The sequence below is a fragment of the Phycodurus eques genome, chromosome 18 (assembly GCF_024500275.1).
Source record: "Phycodurus eques isolate BA_2022a chromosome 18, UOR_Pequ_1.1, whole genome shotgun sequence".
Classification (NCBI taxonomy): domain Eukaryota; kingdom Metazoa; phylum Chordata; class Actinopteri; order Syngnathiformes; family Syngnathidae; genus Phycodurus; species Phycodurus eques.
This window is the reverse complement of record NC_084542.1, coordinates 13,675,863-13,702,532: the sequence shown is the minus strand read 5'-3', so window position 1 is coordinate 13,702,532 and position 26,670 is coordinate 13,675,863. Positions and strand designations below refer to the sequence as shown.

The window sequence follows — 26,670 nt, the reverse complement described above, 5'->3', positions numbered from 1 at the left end:
ATGGGCATTTAACAAAGTGCTTTGTATTTATTTTATAAAATACACAATTCTTAATATGTTCAGTATTACAAAACATCCCACCAGTTGAAAATCAGATGCATTGGAATTATGGAGTTTAAAACTCACTATGGGAGGGTGACACTGCTCCCAAGGTAAAAGTACTTCTCAGAGAAAATACAAATATTTAATCTTTGAATTTGTTTATTCCCACACTGATCAATTTCACAACCTTTGTTTGAATGCATGTGGAGAACCATAAACACGGACAGGACTGTGCTAAAAATAATTAACAGAAAAAGGTTCAGTGTTACAGTGCAATGATTTCATAATGCTTAGTGTTATTTGATTAAACAAATTAGTAGACGAGCCTCGGTTATGCTTTTACAAGCTACTGGGCATCCAACAAGTAGGAGACCACGGCCAGTGCCGCCGCCTCCACATCAAACAGGTGCTGGTCGTTTACGTGCGGGCAGCTGGTACGCATGAAGGCGGCCAGCCGCAGCAGGTACTCCAGGTTGTGACCTGTGCGGCCTTGGCACACGGCGATGCGGGCGCCGATCTCCTCGGGCGCGGCAGGCCCCAGGTACGTGGGGTTGTCGGCGTTGGCGATGTAAAGCAGCGCCGGCACCGACGGGCCACCTTCCTCCGGGTGGAATGCCACAATCTCGCTGTCGTAGCCGCCGCGCACCGCCTCGCGCACGTTCAGGTACTCCAGGGCCTCCTCCACCTGGGTGCCGCTCACCTCGAAGCCCACGCCCCAAGTGCTTGCCTGGAATGTGAAGACAACATGGTCACATATACTCAACTATTTATAGCACAGGTTTTAAGTTTAATGCATGTGGGAAGCTTAATATAAATATATATACACACACACATATATACATTTACAATGCTTAAAATGTTTTATGGTATCTAAATCACAGGTGGGTGTGGAACATGCGTACCACGATGAGTGGGGATCCCTGTATATTGCATACTTTGTTATAGCGCAAAGTATTGCAGCTCGAAGCTTGCATTGCAAAGACGTCCGACTGTATTCGGAACGTTCTTAACCAAGTTTCCTTAAAAAAAAGGTTATTTTAAGTAACCGAAAATCTAAGGAGGACCATATATGGTCATGGAAGCGGAAGTGCGGTTACTTACGTCATCCTCTGGAATCAACGTCACAACTCTTCCGGGCTGTGGAGAAAGGAAGATCACATGAGACAACGCCCTCGGGAGAGGGTAAAAAAAAAAAAAAAAAAAAAAAAAGGCACAAAAAAATGACTTACCAGCTCGTCGTTGCCGCGGTGGAAGTTGTCCCCGTGCCAAAAACGCCTCTTGTAGCCTCGAATGTAGCCCACTTCGCTACGCTTGTACTTAAAGTCGGGCTTCCACACCAGCGAGCCGTAGCCGAAGATCCACAGGCTGCTGCTGCTCTTGGCGGCGATAATGTCTTGAGGCTTCATTTTGCTTGTTAATTAACAGAACGTATTGATGGAATCGCACGGGCCTCACGCCTAACTAGCTGGCTACTAAAGTTAGCTTCCTCCGGTCCAGCAGCAGCGGTACCGGTTGGCTCGATGGGATACCGCGAGCGGTACCGGAGCCCAACTGCTTGGCAGTTGCGAGGACGCGGGTGCGCAGGGGGTTTTGCCGACGCATGGCCATTTGCAGTTACAGTTGCCGCATAGCACCTTAAAAATCCATGGCGCAAATTAGCCACTCGGGGCCTAGCGACGCGTCGAAAAACGAAAGACAAACGGTTTCGGCCAGCTGCTTAGCCGGCCTGATTATAGACACGCCTAGTAATAAAAGGACCGATGTTTTTGATGAGTTAACGAAATTCTTCGCTTTTGCTTCTTCGCCGTTCTGCTGCCTTCATCCGACCGCGTCTTGACGATAAAGTCAAAAGGAGCACTCGCCGATTTATATGCTTCAGCAAGGGTAGGCGGAACCAAGTTTGCCATGAAACCAATAAGAATTATGATATTCCGAACGTGTGTAACGTGTACCCAATCAGATTCCAGGGCGCTGAAATAGGACGCGCCTTTGACCAAATTCTAGGTCTTATTGGGCTGGAACGATTCGCGATAGGGGCGACCTCTGGCTTAGCGCTATTGGCCAATGAGATGTCACTCAACATAAATCGAAATGCGATTGGCTAACCAAGCTGTCAGTCTGGCGTATTCCCCATATTGGTGGCTGATGCAACCTTTTCTCAGCGTTTCAGAGCAAGTGAGTGCAAGCAACGCACCAAAGTGTTGCATCAGATTTGAAATAGCTTATGGGGCTGTGATTTTATTATTATTATTATTTTTTTTTTAACATTATACTGCACAATTTTAGCCAATTAGAGCCTTTTGTTGATGCTTTTTTCTGGACTCAGCCAAAGATTGTCAGCATTGAAATATACATCGAGTTTATGGGAAATTTTGTTCAATGAAATCTAATCACTGAAATCACAGCTGTCATTACTAACTTTGCATATCCAAAAATAAAATTGTTCTCAGTTGACAGTATTGCTGCAGTGCCATTCTACAAACACAATAATGAACATGTGAACAAAATGAACACGTCGCTGACAATGTTATACAAAAGTGAGCACCAGATAAATACTGTTGGGCCCAATGAGTGTTTAAAATCTTGTAAACCTTATATATATTTGTAAATGATATATATATCTCCAATGACTTTGGTTTAGCAACCAGCAAGATGTGTTACTGTGACCTGATCAGAGGTGTCATGTATCAAATATTTGCCTTCTCCCTACAGCTACATTTCTTTACCTTTTTCTTACTATATAAACAAAATAAAAAGTCGTCCCTCTTAACCTCCTGCAGTGTTATTTTGCTCTGTTCTCCCCAACCATGGGCTACAAATGGTTAGCCAGTTGACAAACTTTCATGGTGCAGCTTTTTGGGCGCTAGACCTTTTTGCAAGATGACCACAGCAGCATGCGCTGTCATCTAAGCCACTGCAATTAAAACACATTTAGAACCAATGCACTGTGAGGTAAGCTTTGAAAGCTTGCGTACTATCTGGAAGAACAAAATGCCAGTTACAACAGCGCAAAGGCCACGGTTGTGCCGTGGCGCGTGAGACGTTCCTTCGAACGTCAGCAGCTGACAGTGGGTAACATCTATAGTCATATGTTTGAAAGAGTTTAAAGCGTGGTATATACAGATTTGCCATCAGACTCTAAATTGTCAGCCGCTGACCGTATGCCACTGTTGATGTAGTGGAACATTGCCTGACTTCAGTGCAGGCAGCGTGAGTTCAGTTCCCACTCAGTGACAGTTTGAATGTAAAAGTGAATGGTTATCTGTCTCTATACGTGCCCTGTGACTGAATGGCAATCAGTCTGGGGTGTCATCTGTCTTTGACCCAGAGTCAACTGGGATGGGCACCAGCCCTGCATGAACCTGAACAGGATAAGTTGTATAGAAAATGGATGGATGGGCCTCTGACCATTTTTTTCAAGCAGATTGGGGAGGAACAAAATCACTCTTTACATGCCATTTGCCACAGGATAATCTTTTCGAGACGCCCGAGAATCGGACCTTTGTTGGCTTTGATTGCAAAATGTTCAAATTAGTCCTGATTGTTAGTATGTGGGTACCTGAGACGCCCCACACCACAAGACGGTCATTCTTGACTGGATAACCTCTCAGACACATCTGAGAATCAGGCTTTTGCTGATTGCCTTTGCTGATTATTCAACTACCTGCCCATTTCATGGTTGCTGCACACACACTCAATTTGGGGAAAATTGCTGAGTGACAATGCTTAAACTTTGCGTCACCTGCACGATTTCTGTCTTGGAAGATTATAGAGTAGATTGGTGGTGGAACAGAATCTTTTATGTGTTTGGTGTGCTGTGTTGAGATTATCATAGCACAGCACACACAGTATGATAGACCATTAAATCTATTTTTGTGTCCTTCATGTGTGGAGTCTGCAACAGATAAAAATGATAAAGTTGAAGAAAAAAAAAAATTATTTCTTTGTGTCGAACACCTACCACCCCCCACACCACCAACTAATCACTCAGGGTAATCTTTCAGACACATCCGAGAATCAGGACTTTGCTGACTTTGATTGGAAAGGGAGGGAAAATTGCCTAAATTAGGTGCGCTTGTCGGTATGTGTGTAACGTGCTTAAGTGGCTTTTTGATACCTAGTCTGAGCCTTGATGCAATTAACTAACTCACTGGACACTTGGGATCCAATCCAAGTGCTGAATCACAATTTTGCAGTTATAAAGATATTAATGCTCCAAGAAAGACCATTAGTGGTGGGCAGCTTGTATAATAATGTAGTGTCATTTGATTAGATTGTGCAAGTGTATGTAGTGCTTCCTGCTCCTGCAGGCTCATTACTGACACCTAGTGATAATTGATGTCACTAATGCTTCATGTACGACTTCAGCGTGCCCTACTTTTAAAACATCATCAGCACAACAAGGAGTTGATTCGTCTGCTTGTTTGCACTGTTGCTTCCTGGGAAAAAAAAAATGTGTGCGTGAGAAAATCAGTCTCTGCATATTTATTTTATTATTTTTTTGTTTGTTGTTAATCAAAGAGGAAACAGGAACTGATGTCAGCCAGTCACAAACAACAGGATGCTGCGATTATAACACAATGAAAATGCCTGGTGGTGTTGTGTGTGATGAGGACTGTGTGAAGGTGTGTGTGTGTAGACGTGTACTGCGGTACAACGTCAAGATTTGGGTGAAAACTTGATGTTGAACCTTCACCACGCGAGACGTCTACAGGTCTTAAGTTGGCAACACTGACTCTGCTTTTGTAAACTCGCTCCTCTCTGTTCAAAGTAATGTTGTTGATGTAAGCAATGCACGACAGCAGGGACATGCTTTGAACTTAGGAAGCCACAAAAAATATATAAAATAAACTTGAACTAATCGATAAGATCGTTTAATTGCTCAGTCCTACGAAGTAGACTGCGATATTAGCTTCTTGCTGCATTGGGAAGCTCCCTCGACCAAATTCGACATCTTATTGGCTGAAGTGGATGGTGAAATGTACGCCCTCGATTCATATAAGGACACTCAATATATTCCCAAATGTCAGCCAACACAAAACAGAGATGTTTTTGTTATTTCCGAGGATTTACGTCGCATGCACGGCCTCCCATCTGGTGTAGAGCCCACCCCTTCACCCCTTCCCCTTTGGTGAGGTGACACCCTCAGTGCCAGTCCCCCTCCGCTTTGTTTGCTCCTGAGTGTGTGGTACAGAAGCGGGTAGTAAAATATCATTCTTTGCCCTGGAGGGCGAGGGCGCCAGTGGGGAGTGTGTATTCATAAGTGTGTATGTTATTTTAAGGGTGCTTGAGAGCTGGCATATGCTGCTGTTTTTTGTTGTTGTTGTAAATAACCCCACCCCCCCCTCCCCAAACCTACCCCTGCCCCCTTTGTAGCATCTGTTTTCGGGGTGACGCGTGCATGAGAGCATTACGAGAGGTGGGGCCGAGCTTTGTTTCACTGTTTGCAGCTCGAGGGGGCCCGTTCTCCATGGAAACGGATTTGAATTTCAAGCCAATTTGAGGGGTGCGCGGAGAGAACACAGGGTGGGACGAGAGCCAAAGGCATTTCCAGGAATTACTCAAAGTAGTGATGCGGCAGTCAGGAAATAAGGCGGGAGGGATGGAGGGTGGGGGTCTTTGTTTTATGTCTCCTGTGTTAAAAAAAAATCTTGTATGTCATGTGATGTGCAGCTGGAGTTCATATTCATAAGCCATGTCACATTTGTTCCATGGCAGTCATTAAAATTGATCCACCATAGACGAGCAATACACACAAAGCACATGTTCGCATCAAACACCTCCGAAATACCTTAAAACCGTTTTTTTCCACAAAGTTTATTCCTCAGAAGTTTGGTCCTTATAAATATGCATTATATACAAAATAATATTATAAAACATATAAAGAGCAATGTGTCGTATTTAAATTAAACTCTGCAAATCATTTAAAAAAACAATTACATTAGTGGTTCTGTAGTTTTGAACTGTGTCAAAGGCAGGCAGGCAGTGGTGGTGTGAGTCTTTTTGTGTTTGTCTCGCTCAGGTTGCATAGAGACGCTTCCTATGCGTACGTTTGACTGCTGCAAGTCTTTGCTGATTGAAAAGTGTTTTCTTCATTTGTCATTTTTGTAGTGCAAACAATCCAAAAGGAGACAAGGGCACAAATTTAGCAATTTAACCTTCCCCCAACCCCCCATCCCCAACACCCCCGTTTTTAAGGCTGCTCGTGAACTCAAATCGAAGACGTTCAGACATTCATTACTCTCAGTGTTTGTGACGTTGGATTGTGGGTGTTGACCCTGAGTTTTTGTTTTTGCATAGAAGGCGAAGGTGGCAGGAGTGACCAACAGGAGTGAGGGGTTTCCAGGAGGGTGGGGCTCGAAAAAAAAAATCTCAGGCAACTTTCACTGATTGGCTGGCTGTCAGTCATCGTCGTGATCGTGATTATTACACAAGGCCAGAAAATGATTGGCGGGCAGGCGATCCACCTTCGCCTCCTTTTCAACCATCCGAGAGATGATAAATTAAAATGTTCCTCCACCGTGTCCTCAAGTGTTCCAGAGAGCAGCGGCTGACGTCGCAAAAACAACCTCCAAGTCTCTTCTCGGCATTTGTAAACAATCCAGAATGTTCCAATTCTGCTTTGATTGTGTTTGTGTGTCTCTCCTACGGCACTCATTTTAAACCTGTGGTGGAAAAAGAAGATGTCATTAGGATGAGCTCAAACTCATTTCCTTTCAGAAATTCGTTTGATTTGTAATAAACATGAAGAATAACCCCACCGTTGTACAGGAAAAAATCGTTCTGACATAAAATGGTATACCGATCCTCCATTTAGCACGACCAAGCAGCCAAACAGAACAAGTAAAAAAAAAAAAAAAAAAAAAAAAAAAAAAAAACGAGTATATCTTAATTATGCCTGAAAATTATACCACAAACAAAGCACCCCTCGGACCCAACTGGGCCAACCATGTGTGGAATCGGCATGGCCCAAACTGTGGTTTTGCTTTTTGTTTGAAGTCGGCTGGAATTGCGACCCGGTGGAACCATTAATGAAAAAAAAATAAAAATGTTTGCTATCATGAAATATTAAGTGTCTGAGGTCAAATTAAAATCCTAGTTCAGTTCAGTTACCTGAATTTTGTCATTAAGACTCATGCATTACTCTCTGAAGAATTTACTAAACTGTCCCAAAAACTTTAGCAAAAGTGGAAAAAAAATCCTTGACCCGTACCAAAAATATATTGGAAATCTGTATTCTTTTTTTTGTTGTTCTGAGAATTGGCCATCATCAAACAAGCTTCTCGTTGACTCTTTCTTGCCGAGAAAGCAGCTCACTTTTATTTTTTGCCATTCTACTCCCAGTTATCCTTACGAGATGGCTGGAAGTCGTAATCTCTAACATTATGATACGTTTTATCAGAAGAGGGCAACACAATGTCTTCTAGAAAAGGAGAGGACTGCCTGGGGTCTTGATTGATTGGTGTTAATGGTCTTTTAATAAGTAAACCAAGATACAATGGCTTCTTTCTTTAATCTTCAAAGGAATTAGCATGGATGCTCCATGGCATTTCTTTTATCGGAACAAAGTGACAATCAGGGAAAGAACATTGAAGGATTTTCTTAATGGAACGGATATTGGCAGCATGCCGCCTTCTTTAATGTCTTTATTTTACTGTTCCACTTATAAACAAGGACACCCTTACAGGGATTAGTGTGAATGCTAATGTGGCCATTTTATCAGAACAAGACAACAAACTGTCTTTCGAAAAAAGGGAGCTTTTCTTGCTGGAGCAATTATTCTTAGCCTTCCAAGTTCTTCACCGGGATGCACCAGCTTCTTTCTTATCTTTAATTTGCTATTAGACTTGTAAGCAAGCAATTACTGTGGATGCTAGCATGGCAGTTTTATCGGCACAAAATGACTTATGGAAAAGAACACTGCAGTCTTTTCTTGATGTAACAGATGCTAACAATCTCCCAATCGACCTCCAGTCGACTCGATACACTGACTTGTCTTTATTTGATTGTAAACAACACCCTCAAACGGATTAGCGTGCATGCTCACTGTCAATTTTATCCGAACCAGACGACAAAGGCTGACTTTTCTCATGTGTTTTAAGTCTTCTCCCATCAGACTTTGTGCCTGCCTATTTCCAAATAGTTCTTGTCACCCCGACGACCAGTTTACAACCCACTTGCAATAATGACAGTAGTATCAGAACTTGCTTGAGAGTGGCGTGGCTTACCTCGGTCGCTATGACACACTCCCTCCTCGCATCGGCTATGACAAATACCGACTGGTACGTAGAATCTCTGGACGAGCATATCGTTGATATCCTACACTCTGACTTTTCACTGTGCACACAAATCCATCGGATTTAACAAGAAACAAGATACTTGCACAGGTATTTCTGTGTTACTAGTATAAGTAGTACCAAAAATGTCATGATTCAATAGGAGTTGTCGTACCTGCACACTCTACTCAAGGGTCTTTTGTCTTCTAAACACTTGTCATAAATAAGACTTTTGTCATCTTGCGACTTCATATCCTTAAACTCTTTTGTTTTCGAGCTGTAAGGGTCCAAGTGATGATTTTTATGGGTAAAGTTCGATTTCTCCGAGTCGCAGTCCACCTCCAGGCTGACTTTCTGGTTGGTGTTTTTCAGCTGCGACGCCGGAATGAGGTTATCCCGCTGAGCGCTGGACACGTTGTTCATGGTCTCCGTGTCCTCACACTGCCTCCGAGCCTGCCGGTGGACATGCCTCAGGGCCAAGCCCACCATGCAAAGCAACACCAACAGCGCCACTAACCCCACGGCCAGAGACACTGCCGCCCACTGGAAGCCATCTTGAATCTCCCCCACTTGTGAAGTCACGGCGGCGAAGAACTCGCAGCTGGCCCCAGTGTAGCCAGGCGGGCAGACGCAAGTTGCCGGGGTCTTGCTGGTGCAGACGCCGCCATTGAGGCAGGGATGGAGGGGACACTCGTCCGGGACCCTTTCGCAGTTGCGTCCACTGTACCCCGGGGGACATGCACAGGTGTAGTCGTTGATCCGATCAAGGCAGGTGCCATCGTTGACACACGGGTTGCCGGCGCACTCGTTGATGTTGATTTCACAACGCTGGCCCGTAAATCCTGCGCGACAGCTGCACACACGAGTGTCACCATGGATCAGGCACTGACCACCTACAGAGGACAAGAAGAGGAAGTGTTAGTCCTGAACTATCAAAATAGGGGTACAGTTCCTCAAGGTACCGTCTACACAGATTGGACTCTAGGGTAACCAAAGTTTTTTCCAAGACCGACCAGATACTGGTTGTTAGCAAGCTGTACCTTTAAGGGTACCAGCATAGTAACCCTAAAGGTGCAATGGTGTACTTAGCCACCCTTTTTTGGGACCCTCTCTTATGGGAAGACTTTCTCCTAGATTTTGGGTGCAGTTCCTCAAGGTACAGTCTGTACAGATAGGACTCCAGGGTAGGCTATAGTATAGATAGTGGTACATATTCCAAGACCGACAAGGTCCTAGTTGGTTACCAAGCTTTTTCTTTGTGGGTACCAAGTTACAACCTCTAAATTGCAATGGGTCCCACTCTCAGGGGAAGACTTTGTTCTAGCTTTTGGAGTCTACCTGGTTTGCCATCACCCTTCTAGTTCATCTCAAAGGTGTCTGATGGGCTTGAGGTCAGCGCTCCCTAGTTCTTCCACACCAGAATAAACAGAAAGAAAGCCCTTTCCCTAACTGATGCAACAAAGTTGGAAGCATAGAGTTGCTAAAGCGAAGATGACGTTTCAGGGGAAAGTAAGGAGTCTTCAATACATGTTCAAATTGAGTTTTCAAACTCTCAACAAGTGTTGATCTCTGAAAACGTTCCCACAAGGAGGCCTCGGTTTACACATCTGTGTCCAATAAGCAGCGTGACCACAAAGCTCTGATTGTTCTCCGCACAAAGAAACAATTCCGTCCGAGTAAAACAAAACATTCGTCCCCCCTTCATCAACAACGGCTGCCGCGAGCTGCGGTGACATTTACAGGCTGTAGTTTGGAGCTGTCGACTGTTTATAAGCAGGACAATAGACACAAAGTTCCCAGCAATTCCTGTTGTTCCGCACGCTTCCAGTTGCAGGAATCAGCTGTGGGAGGGGGAGAGGGGGGGTTATGGGGTGAATGTTGTACCATTAGCGCAGGGAAGCGGCGTGCACTTGTCCACTCTCTTCTCGCAGTTGAGGCCGGTGTAGCCGCGGGGACACTCGCACATGTAGCTCCGCCCGTTGTCTTTCTCCCAGCACTTGCCGCCATGGAAGCAGGGGGAATCGACGCACGTCAGCAGGCTGTGCTCGCAGTGCGAGCCCTCGAAGCCCTCCAGACACGAGCACATGTAGCCACTTTCCAGATTCTAGGGATACAGGCAGAACGTTAGCAAACATCCGTCCATCCATTTTCGAAACCGCTTGTCCTCATTAGGTTTGTGGGTGTGCCGGAGCCTATCCCAGCTTACTTTGGGCGAAAGGCGGGGCACACCCTAAACTCGTTGCCAGTCAATTGCAGGGCACATAAAGACACAAAAATTTACATTCCCACCTATGGACAATTTAGAGATCTTTAATTATCCTAACATGCACGCTTAGAATCTGGGAGCAAGCCCACGCAAGCGCAGGAAGATCATGCAAACTCTACACAGGAAGACCAGAGCCAAGATTTAAATCCCGACCTCAGAAACACAAACCTGTTTTTAAGAGGGGAGCATCCTATCACTTACGGTGCATATTCCTCCGTTCCGGCAGGGATTGCTGTCGCACTCCTGCATCTCCAGCTCGCAGTTGACGCCGGTGAAGCCCGGCATGCATGTACACGTGTAGCTGCCCTGGCCCGTGTTCATGCAGGTGGCACCGTTCACGCAGGGATGGTGATGTGTGCAGAAGTTCAGATCTTAGCAGAGACGGAGGAAGACGAGAAGCGGCAGGTGAGTGTTTATTTACGACTGGAAAACAAGTTAGCCCCTCCATCCCTGGGTGTGTATAATGAGTGCGGGGACACGCAGCCAGAAACCCAATTTAACTAATGCGCTTGAGCTGATCCAAATGAAAGCCGGCAACATGAGAGCATCTTTGAAAGTGGACCAGTGTGTGTGTGCGTGTGCGTGTGCGTGTGTCCTTACCTTGGTCACACAATAGGCCTCCCCAGCCCTCCTGACAGTTGCACTGCCACGGCAGCTGGCAGGTGCCGTGCTTACACGCCGGGTACTTCTTGCACTCATCGCAGAAGGTGCCCTGCCAGCCATCTCGACACCTGTATGGGGCGACAAAAGGCTCGTTCTCAGTTTCATAATTACTTGTAGTCTTATCATTGAGCCATGCTAACGCACTTTTAAAGTCATCATTACTGTAAATATTTGGGTGAAAAAAACTTCTAGTCAAGGAATATGAAATAATCCAACGAAAAACAGTAAGAATGGGGCTCTAAAAGTTTTGGGATTTTCCCATATATGTTTTTATTTTTGTGTGATATTTTGTCAAATTTTTGTCCTATTCTATTCTTGTTTATGGTTTTGTGTTAGTATTTTTTTAAGCCAATAATTTTTTTCATCTAAATTTTCAAAATATATTTTTCCTCTGGCTAGTGTCATAAACCAAGGGCCCCCTATATTTGTTATTTATTCCTAATGTTTTTGTCATAACTAGTATTTTTCGTCTCATATATTTCATATTTATCTGTTTTTTCATAATATCGTCCGTTATACATCGAGGACCCCTCTTTATTTTTACCACGTGACAGCTGGCAGTCTTGTTATAATGTTATTTGTGTATTCAAAAATCCAATACGACTTAATTTTAGCGCTGTCCAAAATATTAGGCTCAACTGCACACTGCGATATGAGTCAATAAAAGAGCTTTAAATGATGCATCAGACAAGAAGGCATTTCAAAATATTGATTAAGTGCATCCCAGGACAGATCAACATCAAAATAACGAAATCCTTTAAATAAATAACTGACTATAAAGATGTTCTATTATGATGGTCTGCTGTGCCGAGTGGGAGCGGCTTAATGTTGCTGTTTGGGCATCTCAAAGGGTTTTAACCTCATTCTCGGTTGGGGTAGTGATGGATTTATGTCGCCAAAAAGAGGGCAAAATGTGATCCGGGAGGAAAAGTGGATATAGGAAGGGGAGAATTACTAAAGTGACTATTTAAATCCCCCCCCCCCCAATACTCATTGTAAACATAAAGCCTGTGTTTTTTTTGTTTTTTTTTAATAGGGGGAGGGGGGGAAATTTGGAGAACAAAATGCAGCAGCAAAACTCCCAGGCTATAACGTTGGGTACACTTGGACAATTGAATGAATCAAAAATATGTACATTTTGCTAAATTTAACATACCATGTATCAAAATAAGGCAATCCTAAGTGACATCTTGAGACATTGCTCTTTGTACTAGATCTTGTACCTAATAATATGACCTGAAGAGTGTACTTTAGTTTCAACACTTACACACACTCGCCAGGTTTGGAGCAGTTGCCATTCCTCTCGCTGCAGCCTTCCAGACAGATGGCTACAGAACACATAGAACATACATATCAATATAATACTCCCACTGTTGCATTTTGAAGCTGTACGTAAAATATGTAAACAAATAGGTATTTTTTCTACATGGGACTACATTCTACCTCACGCTTGATGTCTTTATAAATAACACAGCAGAAATGTCCATGTGTCTCACTTTGCCACTCATTTGATCTCAACCCAGCTGCTGAGGGGTTTGTTTGCGCAGAGCAGGACTCGCGGGGCTCCGACATTATTGCGCGGCTCCTGACGGTAAGCAGCCAGTTTAGTGGGCAACAGATGCTCGCTCTCAATAGCAGACAGCTGTCACTATTGTTGTTTTGGCCGCCATATTTGCAGCTGCTGCTATCGAGCGAGTGCGCGCGTCGCTCGGAGGCCCGGCGCGTGGCTGGATAATAGCAGCGTGATTAACCTCGGCGCGTGTAAGGCACGCGTGCGTGGCCTCCTAGCAAAGCGTGCCCCCCCCACTCCCCCCCCCCCCCCCACTCCCCTGCCATCCCCTCCACTCAGGCAGATTGGGTTACCGGGCACGCGCAGGCCAGTATTGTGGTAAATAATACAGTAGTGTCAGGTAAAAGCACACCTGTCTATGCTAAATGGCCGACATTCAGAGCCAGTCAGGCTTGTTTGGACTTGTCGTTAGCAAAAAGTTACAAAAGTACCGCAATTTACAGTAGTACAGTACAGTTGACTTGCGAGTGCCCCAACTTACAAGTTATGAGCCATCGCTTGATCAATTTTGTTTTTGTTGTGAGCCATAAATTGAATTTTGAGCGAGCTTCAGATACGCCGCCACTCAAGCGAAGTGTGAAAAAAATAAATAAAAATGGAGCGATGGGCAAGGACAGCCACAGTCGCCGATGCACTTTCCACCGTTTATTGAGCGCGACAAACAGTGAAACACAAATACCAAATGAGAACACTTGCATTGAGCAGATGCTCACGAAAAGGAACATCAACACACAACACCCCATCCAAAACACAAATACAGTAATACAGTACAGAAATTACACTTAAGAAAACCATCTTATTTCTTTACATTTTCTTTTATGTTTTGTGAAATTTTGATACAATACAGCACTAGTTTTCTTTATTTAAATTGTGAAACTATTTTTGGGGTGCTGGAGCAGAACAATGGCATTCTAATTCATTTTAGTGGGGAAATTTGATTTAATATACTACTAAACTAATTCACGAGCTTATTCACGGATCCAATTAAACTCACAAGTCAACGTACCACCGTGTAGCGTTCTAGCAATATTTTACCTGTTACAGTCTCAATAACGAGGCATTTTAAGTCTTTCTCCCAGACATCGGCACTTTTTGAGAGCTATAAAATAAAAATAATGCCAATCATCATCGTAGCAGAATCACTGTTTTGTACAGTTTGGGAAAGAATTTATGACCCAATTGTGAGTCATATTTCAGAATGTCCTTATTTGATTGTTACTATTTAATTTGTAATAGTTCATTTAATTGATGAAATAAAAAAAATGGATTAGCTATGGCACATGCTTATCTCAAAGGTTGGAGAAACATGTTCACTGTGTGAGATTGGTAAAACGTCATTGAAGAGTTATGTGTGCGTCAATTGAGTGATTACAGTACATTTGTGTGCTGACTGTATCATGTTCACAAATGTATGCCTCTATATGGTATTTTACTCTTTTACTTGTTTTATAAGATTTTGTGTTACAAAGTATAACTCTACAATCAAGTGAGTCGTCAATTTTGGCCCACCCAGTACATGTTACGCATTAAAAAAATGGGCAAAAAGTTTGTTTTTAGTTTGAATAGACAGAATTAACACTATTAGGACTTAAATACATCTTTTAGACATCAATGTGTAGCATATCAGTATTAAAAAGTAATGCAAAAGTACTGTAATGCATGACAATTCGAGCACAATAATATTATATTATAGCTAATTACTTTGACCTTGCTTACTGCATGTATTACTCCTCTCACTGTGACTTGGGTTTCTGTTACGAAACTGTCATTGGACGAACTGAATGTCAATTATCAAAGCGGCACCACCACTGTTTTGTACGGTTAAACGTAAAACACTTGGCAAATGGCAACTAAATGCTCTTGTTTTTTCCCCGTTTGTTTTTAGTTTTATTATACAGATTTAAGACCTAAATATATCTTTTGGAGGAGGTATATCAGGTCTGCAAGTATCATTTATACTTAAAATAACACTTCCGACCCAGTAATATTATAATTAGGATTCCAACTTGAGCAAATGAATGAGCTAGGAAGTTTCTATAGCACTTCCCAATCTATCTTTTTCTGTCCCCCTCATGTATATTTCCTGTAGTCAGCCGTGAAAGATGGACCTCTAATTGCAACGCGTCAGCCCATATGGTTGGAACTTGGCGCCGCTGTCATCCGAATAGATCACGGCAATTTCTCTTTGGCCACCAAATGGCACGGATGACAGATCCATTGTCGCGTACCCAGCACATGGTAACGATTACTCTCTGGGCGCCACCCTTGTGTTTCATTTGTTGATGTGAAAAGGAGGGACCACAATTGAGGGAGTGCGCGGTGGGTGTGTATGTCCGATTTCAACCTTTTGCTTACAAAGCGAGCGTTTTGGGTTTACATTTCAGACAAGTGAAGTGTCCTTCACAAAGTGTGTCTCCAGATGTATGGGTTTTCGACATCAGTCAAAAACGGTGATGAAAAGTTCTTTCTTTGTTTACCGCACTTTGGAAAACGACCTCCTTTAAAACGACTTCCAACATAACCTTACTTAAAATTATCTATCGTCGAAGGATTTGCACGTGAAATGGCAATGAGGATCCTTGGTGGAACTTCGTAAAGCGAGTGTTTCAGTATTGAAGTAAAACGTTGCATTTACACACTAGGGGCCTGACCTCCATGATCAATTATTTGGTCTGGTGTAAAATGGCTTCTTCGTTGTCTAATTCAGAGCTTCGCAAAGTAATTGTGTGGCCATACAATTTGGACAAGTACGAGCTCCTTCAAGCAGTCCACACAATTACCCATAGAGACGCTAATCTTTGGCTATGACCACTTCAATAACCACTCGACGTATTCAAAATTTGCATCTTACTCAAAATGCGTAATTAGCCTCTTTACAAACAATCAGAAAAAGTTTGAGGTGAAATAGCTTCCTTGTTGTCCCATTCAGATCTTTGCAAAGCTAAGGATTAGCTGTAGAAATTGGACAAGGTCTATGAAGCATCCATTTATTTTGTGTAGCGCTTATCCGATTCAGGGTCATAGGGAGCTGGAGCCTATCTGAGCTAAAGTCAGTCGAGTGAACTCTCTGTAAAACAGTTAAATACAATTCCGCACAATTAGCCTCAAGGACGCTAAATCTTTGGATACAACCACTTGCAATTTACACTTACTCAATTTTTTTTAATCTTTACAGACAAACTGATAAAAAGGTTGGGTGTGAAATGGCTTCTCGAAATTTTGCTTAAATGCTAGATTAGTTTGAGATAAAGTCCCGAAGACGTGGGTGTCCAATGGCATTGCAGATCCCTTTTTGGTAGGTGGGTTTGGGGGCGCCCTCCTGTGGTTCTTGTTAGTCTGGTCAGGCTTTCTCCTTCACGTTTTGTCGAAACATTTCGTATACAACATCGGTGTTATTTTTACACAGTTGCTTTGTAGCCTCGAGGATGCTAATCACCTTTAAAACCCTTTACAACTTAACCTATCTCACGATTCTTTTCTTTTATCTAACAAGCATTCAAGACCGCGGGCTACATTGGGGCTCCTTCTTTGAGTGTTAGGACAATCCTTTGTGGATATGATGTTAGTTTTCTCCCAATTTTAGGGTTGAATCCCGAGGATGCTCAGTATTCAACTCACTCTGACTTTCTCCAGCGCCACGACCCCAAACAACAACAAAACTGAGGTGAGCGGCGGTCGACTGGCTTACGTTCTTCGCAGTATTCCCCCTTCCAGCCAACCAGGCAGGACAGCTGGCCGTCCCTGGTGCAGGTGTAGTGTCCGAAGCGGTCGTCCCGGGGCGTGCATTTCTTGGAGCAACTCTCGCCGTAGTAACTTTTGTTGCAGACGAAGCGGTAGGAATACCTCAGCTCCGTCTGCTCGCTGCTCTGCGTGTCCTGTGACCAGTCGCTGCCCACGCTCAGTTGTCTTTGGATGGCGAAGAAGCTTATGAGAATGTCTGGTTTGTTGGTTTCTGGAAGGAGTTGACCTGTGTTAAGTTTGTGTTTGTGACATTATTTAAAAACTGCTTCGAACAGTGAGGGGATCATCAGGTGGGAAATGATCCGTTTTCACTTATTTATTTCTACAAATGATGTATCTTTGTCCATATATCTATGCCTACGATGTAGAGTGGTGACAGGCAGAACGCTTAAATGCTCTTCCACTACCACCGCACATCATCATGATTTCAGTATATCTACTTTTTGTGACATTTTTGTTTGGTGGTGTGCTGTGAGATTTGCGGTGGGGGATTTCTAACATTTCCTGGAACAAATGCAGAAAGGGTCACAGGCTATTGTACCCTTAAAGGTACAACAATTTCCTTTCAAGCGAGCCCCCCCCCACCCGAGAGCGTATCATAAATTATTGTGCTTTCTAATGTCGCCTCGTTCCACTCCACTAATCTGCCCAGTAGCAAGCTGCATCCCTTATCACATCCTATACAGCCCAGATGAAAGATAAACTCAGGTTTTGAAATTTCCTCTTTCTCTTCCGTCAGCAAAAACATTCCCAGGCCCCCCCATCCCGGTCCCGTCTTCCAGCGGGGCGGAACAGAAGTAAGGTGTAAAATACAGGAAGATGCAGTCAGGGCTTCTTGGCAGCGGCCACGTATTCTCACCGAAAGCCCCGCGGCTCGTTCCCACGCCAAAAATAAACCGCAGGAAGTTCAATTGTGTTGAGCATAAGAATGAAGAAGAAGGTGTCCACAAGTTCATAACAAAGAGGTGGACAAGGTGTGAAAAATATGTGAAAGCCACCAACGGGAGGACAAAAACAAACAAAAAGAAAGACTAATGACTTGATCTTTTGCTAAATAATTGTTGTATAATGTAGAACCACAGATCCCATTTTGGTAGGTGGGGTTGGGGGGGGGGGGGGGGGGGCGCTATCAAATGTGCACCCAGAACGCCCTCCTGTGGTGAAGCTCGGCCACTGCAGCACTTACCTACAGGTAGATTTCCACGAGGAGAGTGCCAGGCTTCGATTATTAACGAAAAGGAGCCCTATAAGGAGAAGGAGACACATTATTGCTAGACTTCAATTGGCATTTTTCTTCTTGTATGTGTATTTTAGGTTATTAACTTGGACATTTGGTAGCTTTTGGAATTAATTATGTTGTCAGTGCAGTATTTGGAGTTTTGGAGCCCTACGAACAGACCAAAAACACCCCGGCCCCTCTCTTAAAAGCAACCCTTAAAAACGTAAAAGTAAACGTAAAAGTGGAAGTATAATGGGGTCCTTACCGGCCACCCGAAGTTGAAGGGGATCTGGATGGGATCGGGTGGCGCTCCACCGAACGAGATGGAGGAGTCAAGCACCGGCGTCTGGGCGCTGCCGAAGATGCAGTCCCCTGGTGAGACCACCGCCTGGTAGTTCTTCAGGCACACCCTGAAGTAAGGCCTGCAGCTGGGCTTGCACGGCAACCCGTTGGCCAGCAGACCCCTGTGGTTCTTAAAGTCGTGGAGGTGAAGCTCAAAAACACCTGAGGCAAACACCTATACAAAAGACAAAGACATATATTTTGCGGGTATTGCTGGAAAAAATATTAATAAAATGTCGATCCCGTTGCTTTTTTTTATTTGGGGGGGGTCCTCCTTCATACCTGTGCCATGGTGCTGAAGGCGACGGTGAAGGTGAACCAAGCTGCCATCCTTCTGCAGCCAAAGTGACACCCACACTGCAATCCCAATTCCAAAGAACCAATTCAATCAAAGAAGTAGAAAAAAGGGGAATAATAATCCTTCCAAATGCCCACTCTTGGCTCCTCGCCTCCAGAAAACGTTATCCAAATATGACAATATCCAAGAAGCGCAGCATGCGAACCCCCCTCCGCCTCCTGCCGCCCCTCCTCACATGGCACCGTACTCCACAAACGTGCACGTCAGCGGCGTGCGCGCGGCCCTTCTTATGTGCGCGTGTGCGTGTTTTGGTGGGATGCAAAAAAAAAAAAAGTTGTGCGTCCACGGAGCGTCCACACAGCCCGCCGCGCGTCACTCGCGTCCGCCTTCAATGGGAGCGCACGGCGCGCGCCCTCCTTCATTTATAGACTTGCGCACGGCGGCTCATTACATAAACTGCCAATCGTGGACGACGCGAGCCACGCCCACGAACCCACCACATTCCTCCTCCTCCTCCTCCTCCTCCTCCTTCTTCTCCTTCGCAACCCGACAACTAAATATCCAGATTTAATACGTGTGTGCGCGCGCACACACACACACACACACACGCACACACACGCACGGTGCCATTCTGAGCAAGCACGCAGCAACATCTGTTGACTTATTTTTGGCGAACACTTGCGCGTTATGGCCAAAGACAATGAATGGATGATGACAGGAGAAACTCCGCGTTATTGGACGCTTAATTAGTCCAGATATTTAGTCACTTGTCTCTGCTCTCGTTTTAGATTATTTTGGTTAGAACATTTAAAAGTATCATTTTGATTTTTTAGCTATTAAACTGAATCGGTGACAAGTAATTACTGTTATTGAATGAATTATATATACATACATACATACATACAGTGCCATGAAAATGTATTTGCTCCCGTCTCACATTCTTCTTCTTTTTTTTGCATAGTTTCCTCACTTTAATGTTTAAGGTAAACAAACAAAAATAACCTGAAGTAAACATAAAATTCAGTTTTAAAATGGTAATTTAATTAATAAAGGGGGAAAAAGAACTATTCAACGCTACTTGTCCCTGTATGTAACGTAAAATAATTGTCCCCTAAACATAAAGTAATTGTCCCGTAAACATAATAAGTAGTTCGGCCACCTTCAGCGGCAACAAATGAAATCAAGTGTTTTGAAATGCCAATGAGTCTTTCATATCTCTATGGAGATTTTTTTTTTGACTCACTCTTCCTTGCACAATTGTTTTAATTCAGCAACAATGGAGGGGTTTGAAGCGTGATACCACAGCCTTTTAATCCGATTCAAGTCCAGACTTTGACTTGGCAACTCCAAAAGCTTAATTTTGATTATTTTAAGCCATTCAGAAGTTGACTTGCTGGTGTGTTTTGGATTGGATCAGCTTGAGGTCACGAACTGATGGCCGAACAATCCTCCTTCGGGATTTTCTGCTCACGATCAGAATTCACGGTTCTATCAATCACAGCAAGTTGTCCAAGTCCTGTAGTAGAAAAGCAGCCCTTGACCCTCTCACTGCCTCCACCATGTTCAACTTTAGGTATGATGTTCTCATTCTCAAAAGCTGTGCTACATTTTCATCGATGTAACAAGACACACACCTACCAAAAAGTTCTTTCGAATATAGCGGAGAATATATTCAGAAGTTGTTGGGCTAGTTTGCATTCATAATAATAAATAAGGGACAATCTCAGTGACAATTCTCCCTTACACGCATTCATAATCATCTTACCCCCACGCCCCCCTCCGCGGATGGTGTCTCATGTGCACCTTGACGCGCGTCCACGCGTGACACAGTTTAGCGCCGGCGTGCCTCCCCTCCCCCCAACTTCGCTCTTCCCCTCTTGGCATTGTTGAGGCGCGTGTCCCTGTGCTCGCCCTCATGCGGGTGCGCAGTGTGCGGGCACATCACTATTCAGCTGTATGCAAATGACACGCGCACACACTGGGTTGTAGATGTCATTTTCAAGCATGAAATGTGTACCCTCTGTCTTGTAGTATACATAGCTACATTAGCAATATTATTCTAATTCTGTCACTAACATACACAGTTAAATGAATATACAGTATATTCTATGTATATATGTACACTGTGTATTTGTATCTATTATATATAGACTGTAATAAAAGGCAGTGTATAACTATAAAGATGTAAGCACATAGACTTTGTTGGTCACACACATTAGTTACCTTGTTATGTGGCGATGACGTCTTAAAACGTACCGCTTGGTGGAAAGGAGTTCCCTGCAGAGTATTAACGGTATGTGGAGGCGGCGCCTTTTAACGTTTTTAGCGTTCCAATAGAACCATTTTTGGTGACAGAAGTAGGGGCTCAAAATGCACTGCATGTTGTAAAGGAGTTCCCAGCACAGTTTTAAAGGTAATCTTACATTCTGTGGAGATGGTGTCTTTTAGGACGGGTTAGCGTTCTAGTCAAACTATTTTTTTCGTGACACAAGTGGGGACTCAAAGTGTATTGGATGACAAATATATATATATATATATATATATATATATATATATATATATATATATATATATGAGTATGTAAGCCCTTCCAAGGCCGTCGTAAAGCACCGTCTTAATCTATGCGTGATGGCCAAACGTTGGCGTGTCTTCTGCTGTTTTTCCTCGGTAGCCAGGGTGAAAATGGAGAGCGTTTATTGTGTTTATACGAGCAGCAGCGGCGGCAAACTTGCATGCTATTGACACACCTGTTGTGTCCCCAGTGAGTCTACACAGCACAATGGCTTATGCGTGCATGCACCTCGGGCTCTTCTCTTTCTAAATATAAATAAATATACACAAAACACCATCAGCTGCAAATTCTCTTGCTTGTTGACTTTAAAAACATTAATCATCGGCACACAGCGAGTTGCCCTATTGTCGCCGTCGTCGAGTAGAACCGAGCTGAGATTTCTCGGCCGTAATGGACCCTGATGGCAAACAGCGGCGGCCTTATCTGCTATTTTCTTTCTAGCCGCGACTCCCATCTACCTGCCGTAAAAAGGGCTGTAAAAGGTGCGACGGGGCTTTTTACAGCAGGTTTAGTAGCCGTGGCCCGAGCTGATAACACTCTTTGTTTTGAGGGAAAGTGAATGACGTGTGAGCCACATGTTCTCTTTTGCCCTTTATTTGATTGTCATCATGTGCGATGGCTATCAAACACTGTGCATTGTACGCACCACTTTAGCTTGAGATCGAATTTTTCTGGAAAAGTGCAGATGTAAGTGGTGGTCATGCTGTGCGGCCCAGCCCTTGGCTTGATCCCGCGAGCGCAAAAAAGCTCAGGTTTACTTCATGTGCTGTCGTACGGTATAGTGCAGACCACCGCCAAGGCTGAACAATCTCAAAGTGAATAAAAAACAAACAAACACGACGTGCCTGGTGATACAGTTCCACTCCAGCCCTGTAGGTGGCTGTGGACGTTTCCGTTGAATGCGCTGAAGCCGCGCTCTACTCGACTGTCAACTGTCAGTGAAATACCACTACTAGTCCTAGAAAAGTGGATGTACTTTGTTTTAACATCTTACTTATGCCTACACATAACTACGTTTTAGCTGCGAAATATAAAGCCTCCGGCGGCTGGAAAATATCCCGCCAGGCGGTCGCGAGGCTCTTCCAAATCGCAACAACAAGGCACAATAAAGTCACTCCACCCCACATACTGGCTGTCATGTTGGACTTTTACATATGTATTTTTCTGTACAGTGAATCTGTTTCTCATCAAGTGTTTACGGTGTCTAAAATTGAAGCGTAAAGCCGGCTAGAAAACAAAGCAGAGAGTGTGCCGAGGGGGAAGCCGAGCTGCTGTCATCGGATGCTTTCTGCGCTCTTATTTATAACATGCCTCACTTAAACGCATCGTATTGTTACGCGAAACCGGAGCCTCGCACGTACCAGCTGCCGCCGTGCGCCTCTCAGCCGTGCTATTCTCACCCGCTCTGTGAGAGCACGGGATGGGGACCGTGCCTAGATTAAGATGTCTCCGCTCTCCGAGGGCTGGGGGCGCGGCGGTCGAGTGGGTTTAGGGTTCACGGGCAGGGCTTGGCGTACAAGCTTTGATGTGTGGCTGTCGCAGCGTGTTTGCGGGTCAGCGTGAGATTGGGCCTCCGGGCCTTTCCAGCGGTGCTCCGCTTTGATTCGAACAGCGAGGTAGCCATCTTCATCCTTCCTCACGTCGCCGCCATTGTGCAAACTTTGCTGCCATGGTGACGCAATGGCGACATAGCGTAAACCTGCTCCATCGGCGTGCGAGATTATCTATTGTTGTTGCTGGAATGTTGGGAATGTATTGAATGTCGGCGCAGCCTTGACACTCAAGCGTCTCATTTGGATTCACTGATGGAAAACCAATGTCATAGAATACATGGTTCCCTTAAGTGGGATACAGGCAAACCGAAATATCCAGTATTTTCCCTCCCTTGCGATCATAGTCGTCAGCAAACGCCACATTTTCAGATGCCTCTGAAAGGTCTATCATAACAGGATGCGCAAAAAGTCTCAAAGATGCTTGCCTGAAATTGAACAGGAAGTCAGCCATTTTGATTGGGATAAAAAATTTGAGGTACTTTTGAACTTCGGATATGCTGCCGCTTGAGTGAAGTGGGGGGGATAAAAGGCTATTTGTGTACTGTAATACCCTTGCATGTGGGCAAGCCCTTTATTAAACGGGACAAACACACAAATACAAAATAAGAACGCTCGCAAGGACCTGTTGTTGGCCACAACTCACGCCTCGATGCTCACACGCAGACCAGCCCAACCACATAAGCCAACCTGAATCCAGCTCCTGACATAGCGTCCCTTAAAACACACACATAACTTGTTTGTGTGTCTCAACTAGTAAAAGAGCACTTCTGTCGTTGTAAAAACAAAATAAACAAAATAAAAAATTCAACACTTGGCTATACAACACGTCATATTTATCTGATCTGGCGAAGATCACTAACTGGCCACCTGCTGCATTGACAACTTGTTTGCTCTCCCCTCTCTAGCGTTTGGGAGCAGGCCTCCGTATCGTAAAAGCAGTAATGATGGCGATTTAAGCAGCGAGGTCAATATGCTGTTGCAGATTGGGGGTGACGTCAGCGTTCGGACCAGAATGGGGGGGGGAGGGGGGGGGGGGGGGGGTTTACGAGCTGCTCCTCGTCGGCCGCAGGCTCGCTCTTTGGCTCTTGCGAGATCCCGACAGGAAGTTGGGCACATGAATGAAAGTCAGGAGAAGTCGGCTCGGATTCTCTCCGCAATTCTCCTTTGCGTAACTCGGAGTTGAAGCAAAACGACCTGCAGATGTCTTTGAACGTTCAATTGTATTGTGAAGGTCCTGAAAGGTTTATGGCGCCGAAAGGAACAAAAAGTGGAATATGCCGCTGCGTTCACAAATGCAAACGACAACCACAATATTAGTTATATGCATATGTGTGTTATGTAAATTTTGTTAAAACATTTTTGAATAATACAGATGATATAGTGCAAATTATGTAAACGGTATCCATTTTGCAATATAAATTATTATTTAAAAAATGCAGTTACAAGTTTATACATCTGTATTACATATACGCTACGGTACACTGATAATTCACTCGTGTGAATTTAAATGGAATAATTTGTCATTTAATCTAATTCTATAATTTAGATTTATATGTATATAATATATATATATATATATATATATATATATATATATATATATACATATATGAATATATATATATTTTCATATATTTTCATAATTAGTCAAAAGAGTCATTTATATTATGCAAATATTCAAAATAAAAAAAAAAAATATATATATTATATTTTAATAAATTAGATTAAAACTGTCATACAAATAAAACTGAATCCCGCTTCCTTCCACTAAATAAGTATAGGAAATATTCTCCTTCCAGCTTTTTTAGAAATCTTTTTTCTGGTGCATTAATGTCCCTCAAATCTCTTTGCGCTAATGTTTTCTCCCTCATGTTCTGTTTTGGAACTTTGCTTTCTCGTCTTGCACTTTTCTGGTGTTTACTCCAAACATGTACCGCCACTGACCGGGTCGTCTGTCGGGCACACGGGTGACGTGAACGTGCTCGTCGAGCACTCTGCCGAGGTGGCGAGACTTTGCTGCACACTTCATCTGGTAAAATACATAGGCTATTGCAATATTAATTATTAATTGGGTGGGACTCAGATATTTTGCTGTCACAATGTATATATAATGTCCATATACGAAATTGATGAAAAGCTCACTGAACTCACTCACACCTCCATTATTCAATCTCCTATGCAATCAGGGATAAATGAGCAGTGAATGGAAAAATTGCCTTTTTTTTACTCTAAAGTAACGGTGTCCACTATTTTGACCTTCACGGAACAAGGGGATCATTTGAATGCTACCAAGGATGATCTATTTAAATGGTCTATCATATATGTGGACCAGCCAGGACCACTCTGATGTTGCGTTAGCTCTCGTGTCGGTACTAACTATCCCGTTCGGAGTTGCTGCGATCCTGTAGTCTTAGCGCAAATTCTGATGTTTTTGTTGTTGTTTTTTTTAAATTATTTTTTTCATTTTTGATTTTTTGCAAGCGAGAGTGAAGTAGTGGTCCCAAATCCTCTCCAGCACAATGAGATTAGTGTCAGTCGGCGGCATTAATCCCGACCGTCTCCCGGCAGCGGCGCCATTAGCCGAGTATAAAACACCGTGGGGATGCCGGAGGGGTGAGGGCCACGGCGACTTAGCCTAATAGTGGATTAATCAGACGAGGAGGCGACGTCTTTTTCTGCATAATACGCCAAAGCCAAACAAACGTACGTACAATAGCATCAGACGCTAAACGTGGTTAAGAAAATGCTGCTTTTAATCAGGTCCAATTTGACCTAAAAATGGGTTTAACGAATCCCACTGGCAGAAGGCTCGGGTGGTTTTGCTCAAGTCCCTAGCGTCCCCTGAACCCAATGCACTTTCTAATGTAATTACGCGATTCTGTCTGTTTTTTTATGGGGGTCTGCCAACTTTTCACACCTATGCGTGTTTTCATGGACTTGAACTGAAGCATGCACCTTACACCTTGGGATCCAGTTCCAGACTTCCGTGTCATCTTGAATCTTCGAACGTTAGAACAAAATATCCCCCGACACCATCTTCATTGATCGATTCGGAATTGGATGAAAACCATTATCATAGGACGCACATAAAAGTCTCAAGAACCCTTGGCCAAAATTGAACATTGAACCCTTTTGGTTTGATGCTGCCGTTTTGGGCAAATTCCACGGCTCTCCTACAAGGGAATTTGCCCAATCGGAAGCAGGTATTCGAGTCAAAGATCAAATTCTAGGGAAAACGCTGACACTGAAAGCTTTTTATTCCTACGTGATTTTATGTAGGTGGAATATGGTGTCACAGTTGAATGATCATATGGAGGATTCTCCATGAAAATGGGGGTGCGCGGACCCATTCATTTTGATTGTGCTCGATATCCAATTCAAGAAGAAGAATGTTGTTATATGTGTAATCATAGTGATCTGTGCATGAATGGAGGCAGTCAAATTTAAAAAATAAAAAAATCGGGATTCTTTTTTTATCATTGTCATCCATATATATTTTTTTTTGTTACAATTTGTTTACCTCCAATGCATTTAGGGCGGACCTAATGCCAAATGCGATGCTACAAATGCGCGGTACGGTTTATGTGAGCGTTTCTCTTATGCCAAAAATTCAGCTTTTAGTCAGGTCTGATTTGACCTATAAATGTCCTTAACAAATCCCGCTGGCAGAAGCCGAATATGGGCTTGTTTGGTCTCTCACTTCCCTTTGGACCTGGTGTACTTTCTCATGTAATTAGACCATTCTGTCCATCATTATTGGGCGTTACCAACGCTCGAGGAAAGGCACGTCCCGACAGTTTCACACCTATGTTCGTGGACTTGAACCGTACCCCTGCACGTTGGGCCTCGTGGCCCGCCGGTTGGTTGCCAGAGTGGTCCCCCGGCTCCCCTGTCGTCTCGCTGTCCCCTCCCTTCCCCTCCAACGTTGGTACGATCCAAAAAGCCTGGCGGTTTGTTTGCTTGGAAAGGAGAATATCCTCTGAGGTCAAGTCAAACAGGATGTTCTCGAGTGAGGTCCTTCGCTCCGATTGGCTCTTTGTACTAACGCTCTCAGCGGGGCCGGCAGACACACACACTCACACACGCACACAAACACAATAGTGCACGTGTACACACACACGCACATCG

The 26,670-nt window shown here is 43.9% G+C and overlaps 2 protein-coding genes across 2 annotated transcripts; both read right to left on the bottom strand.

Moving 5' to 3' along the window:
- Nucleotides 1-183: 183 nt before the first annotated feature.
- On the bottom strand, nt 184-1,909 carry chac1 (ChaC, cation transport regulator homolog 1 (E. coli)). Its single transcript, XM_061704458.1, has 3 exons — nt 1,272-1,909; nt 1,144-1,179; nt 184-769 (listed from the first exon to the last, which is right to left on the bottom strand). The coding sequence occupies exons 1-3, from the start codon at nt 1,446-1,448 to the stop codon at nt 389-391; spliced, it is 594 nt and encodes a 197-aa protein (XP_061560442.1). The 5' UTR covers nt 1,449-1,909; the 3' UTR covers nt 184-388.
- A 3,526-nt stretch (nt 1,910-5,435) lies between these two features.
- On the bottom strand, nt 5,436-18,791 carry dll4 (delta-like 4 (Drosophila)). The gene is made up of 11 exons (XM_061704726.1): nt 18,402-18,791; nt 18,043-18,294; nt 17,745-17,802; nt 16,506-16,769; nt 12,515-12,575; nt 11,185-11,315; nt 10,786-10,955; nt 10,203-10,422; nt 8,494-9,211; nt 8,271-8,379; nt 5,436-6,707 (listed from the first exon to the last, which is right to left on the bottom strand). The coding sequence occupies exons 1-11, from the start codon at nt 18,447-18,449 to the stop codon at nt 6,702-6,704; spliced, it is 2,037 nt and encodes a 678-aa protein (XP_061560710.1). The 5' UTR covers nt 18,450-18,791; the 3' UTR covers nt 5,436-6,701.
- Nucleotides 18,792-26,670: the final 7,879 nt, after the last annotated feature.

Coding starts and splice junctions, on each gene's coding strand:
- chac1 (XM_061704458.1), bottom strand. CDS start 1,448: ATGAAGCCTCAAGACATTATCGCCGCCAAGAGCAGCAGCAGCCTGTGG. Junction 1,180..1,271: donor ACCGCGGCAACGACGAGCTG/GTAAGTCATTTT, acceptor CTTTCTCCACAG/CCCGGAAGAGTTGTGACGTT. Junction 770..1,143: donor CGTTGATTCCAGAGGATGAC/GTAAGTAACCGC, acceptor TTCACATTCCAG/GCAAGCACTTGGGGCGTGGG.
- dll4 (XM_061704726.1), bottom strand. CDS start 18,449: ATGGCAGCTTGGTTCACCTTCACCGTCGCCTTCAGCACCATGGCACAG. Junction 16,770..17,744: donor TCGTGGAAATCTACCTGTAG/GTAAGTGCTGCA, acceptor AACTCCTTCCAG/AAACCAACAAACCAGACATT. Junction 10,423..10,785: donor GGAACGGAGGAATATGCACC/GTAAGTGATAGG, acceptor CTGTATCCCTAG/AATCTGGAAAGTGGCTACAT.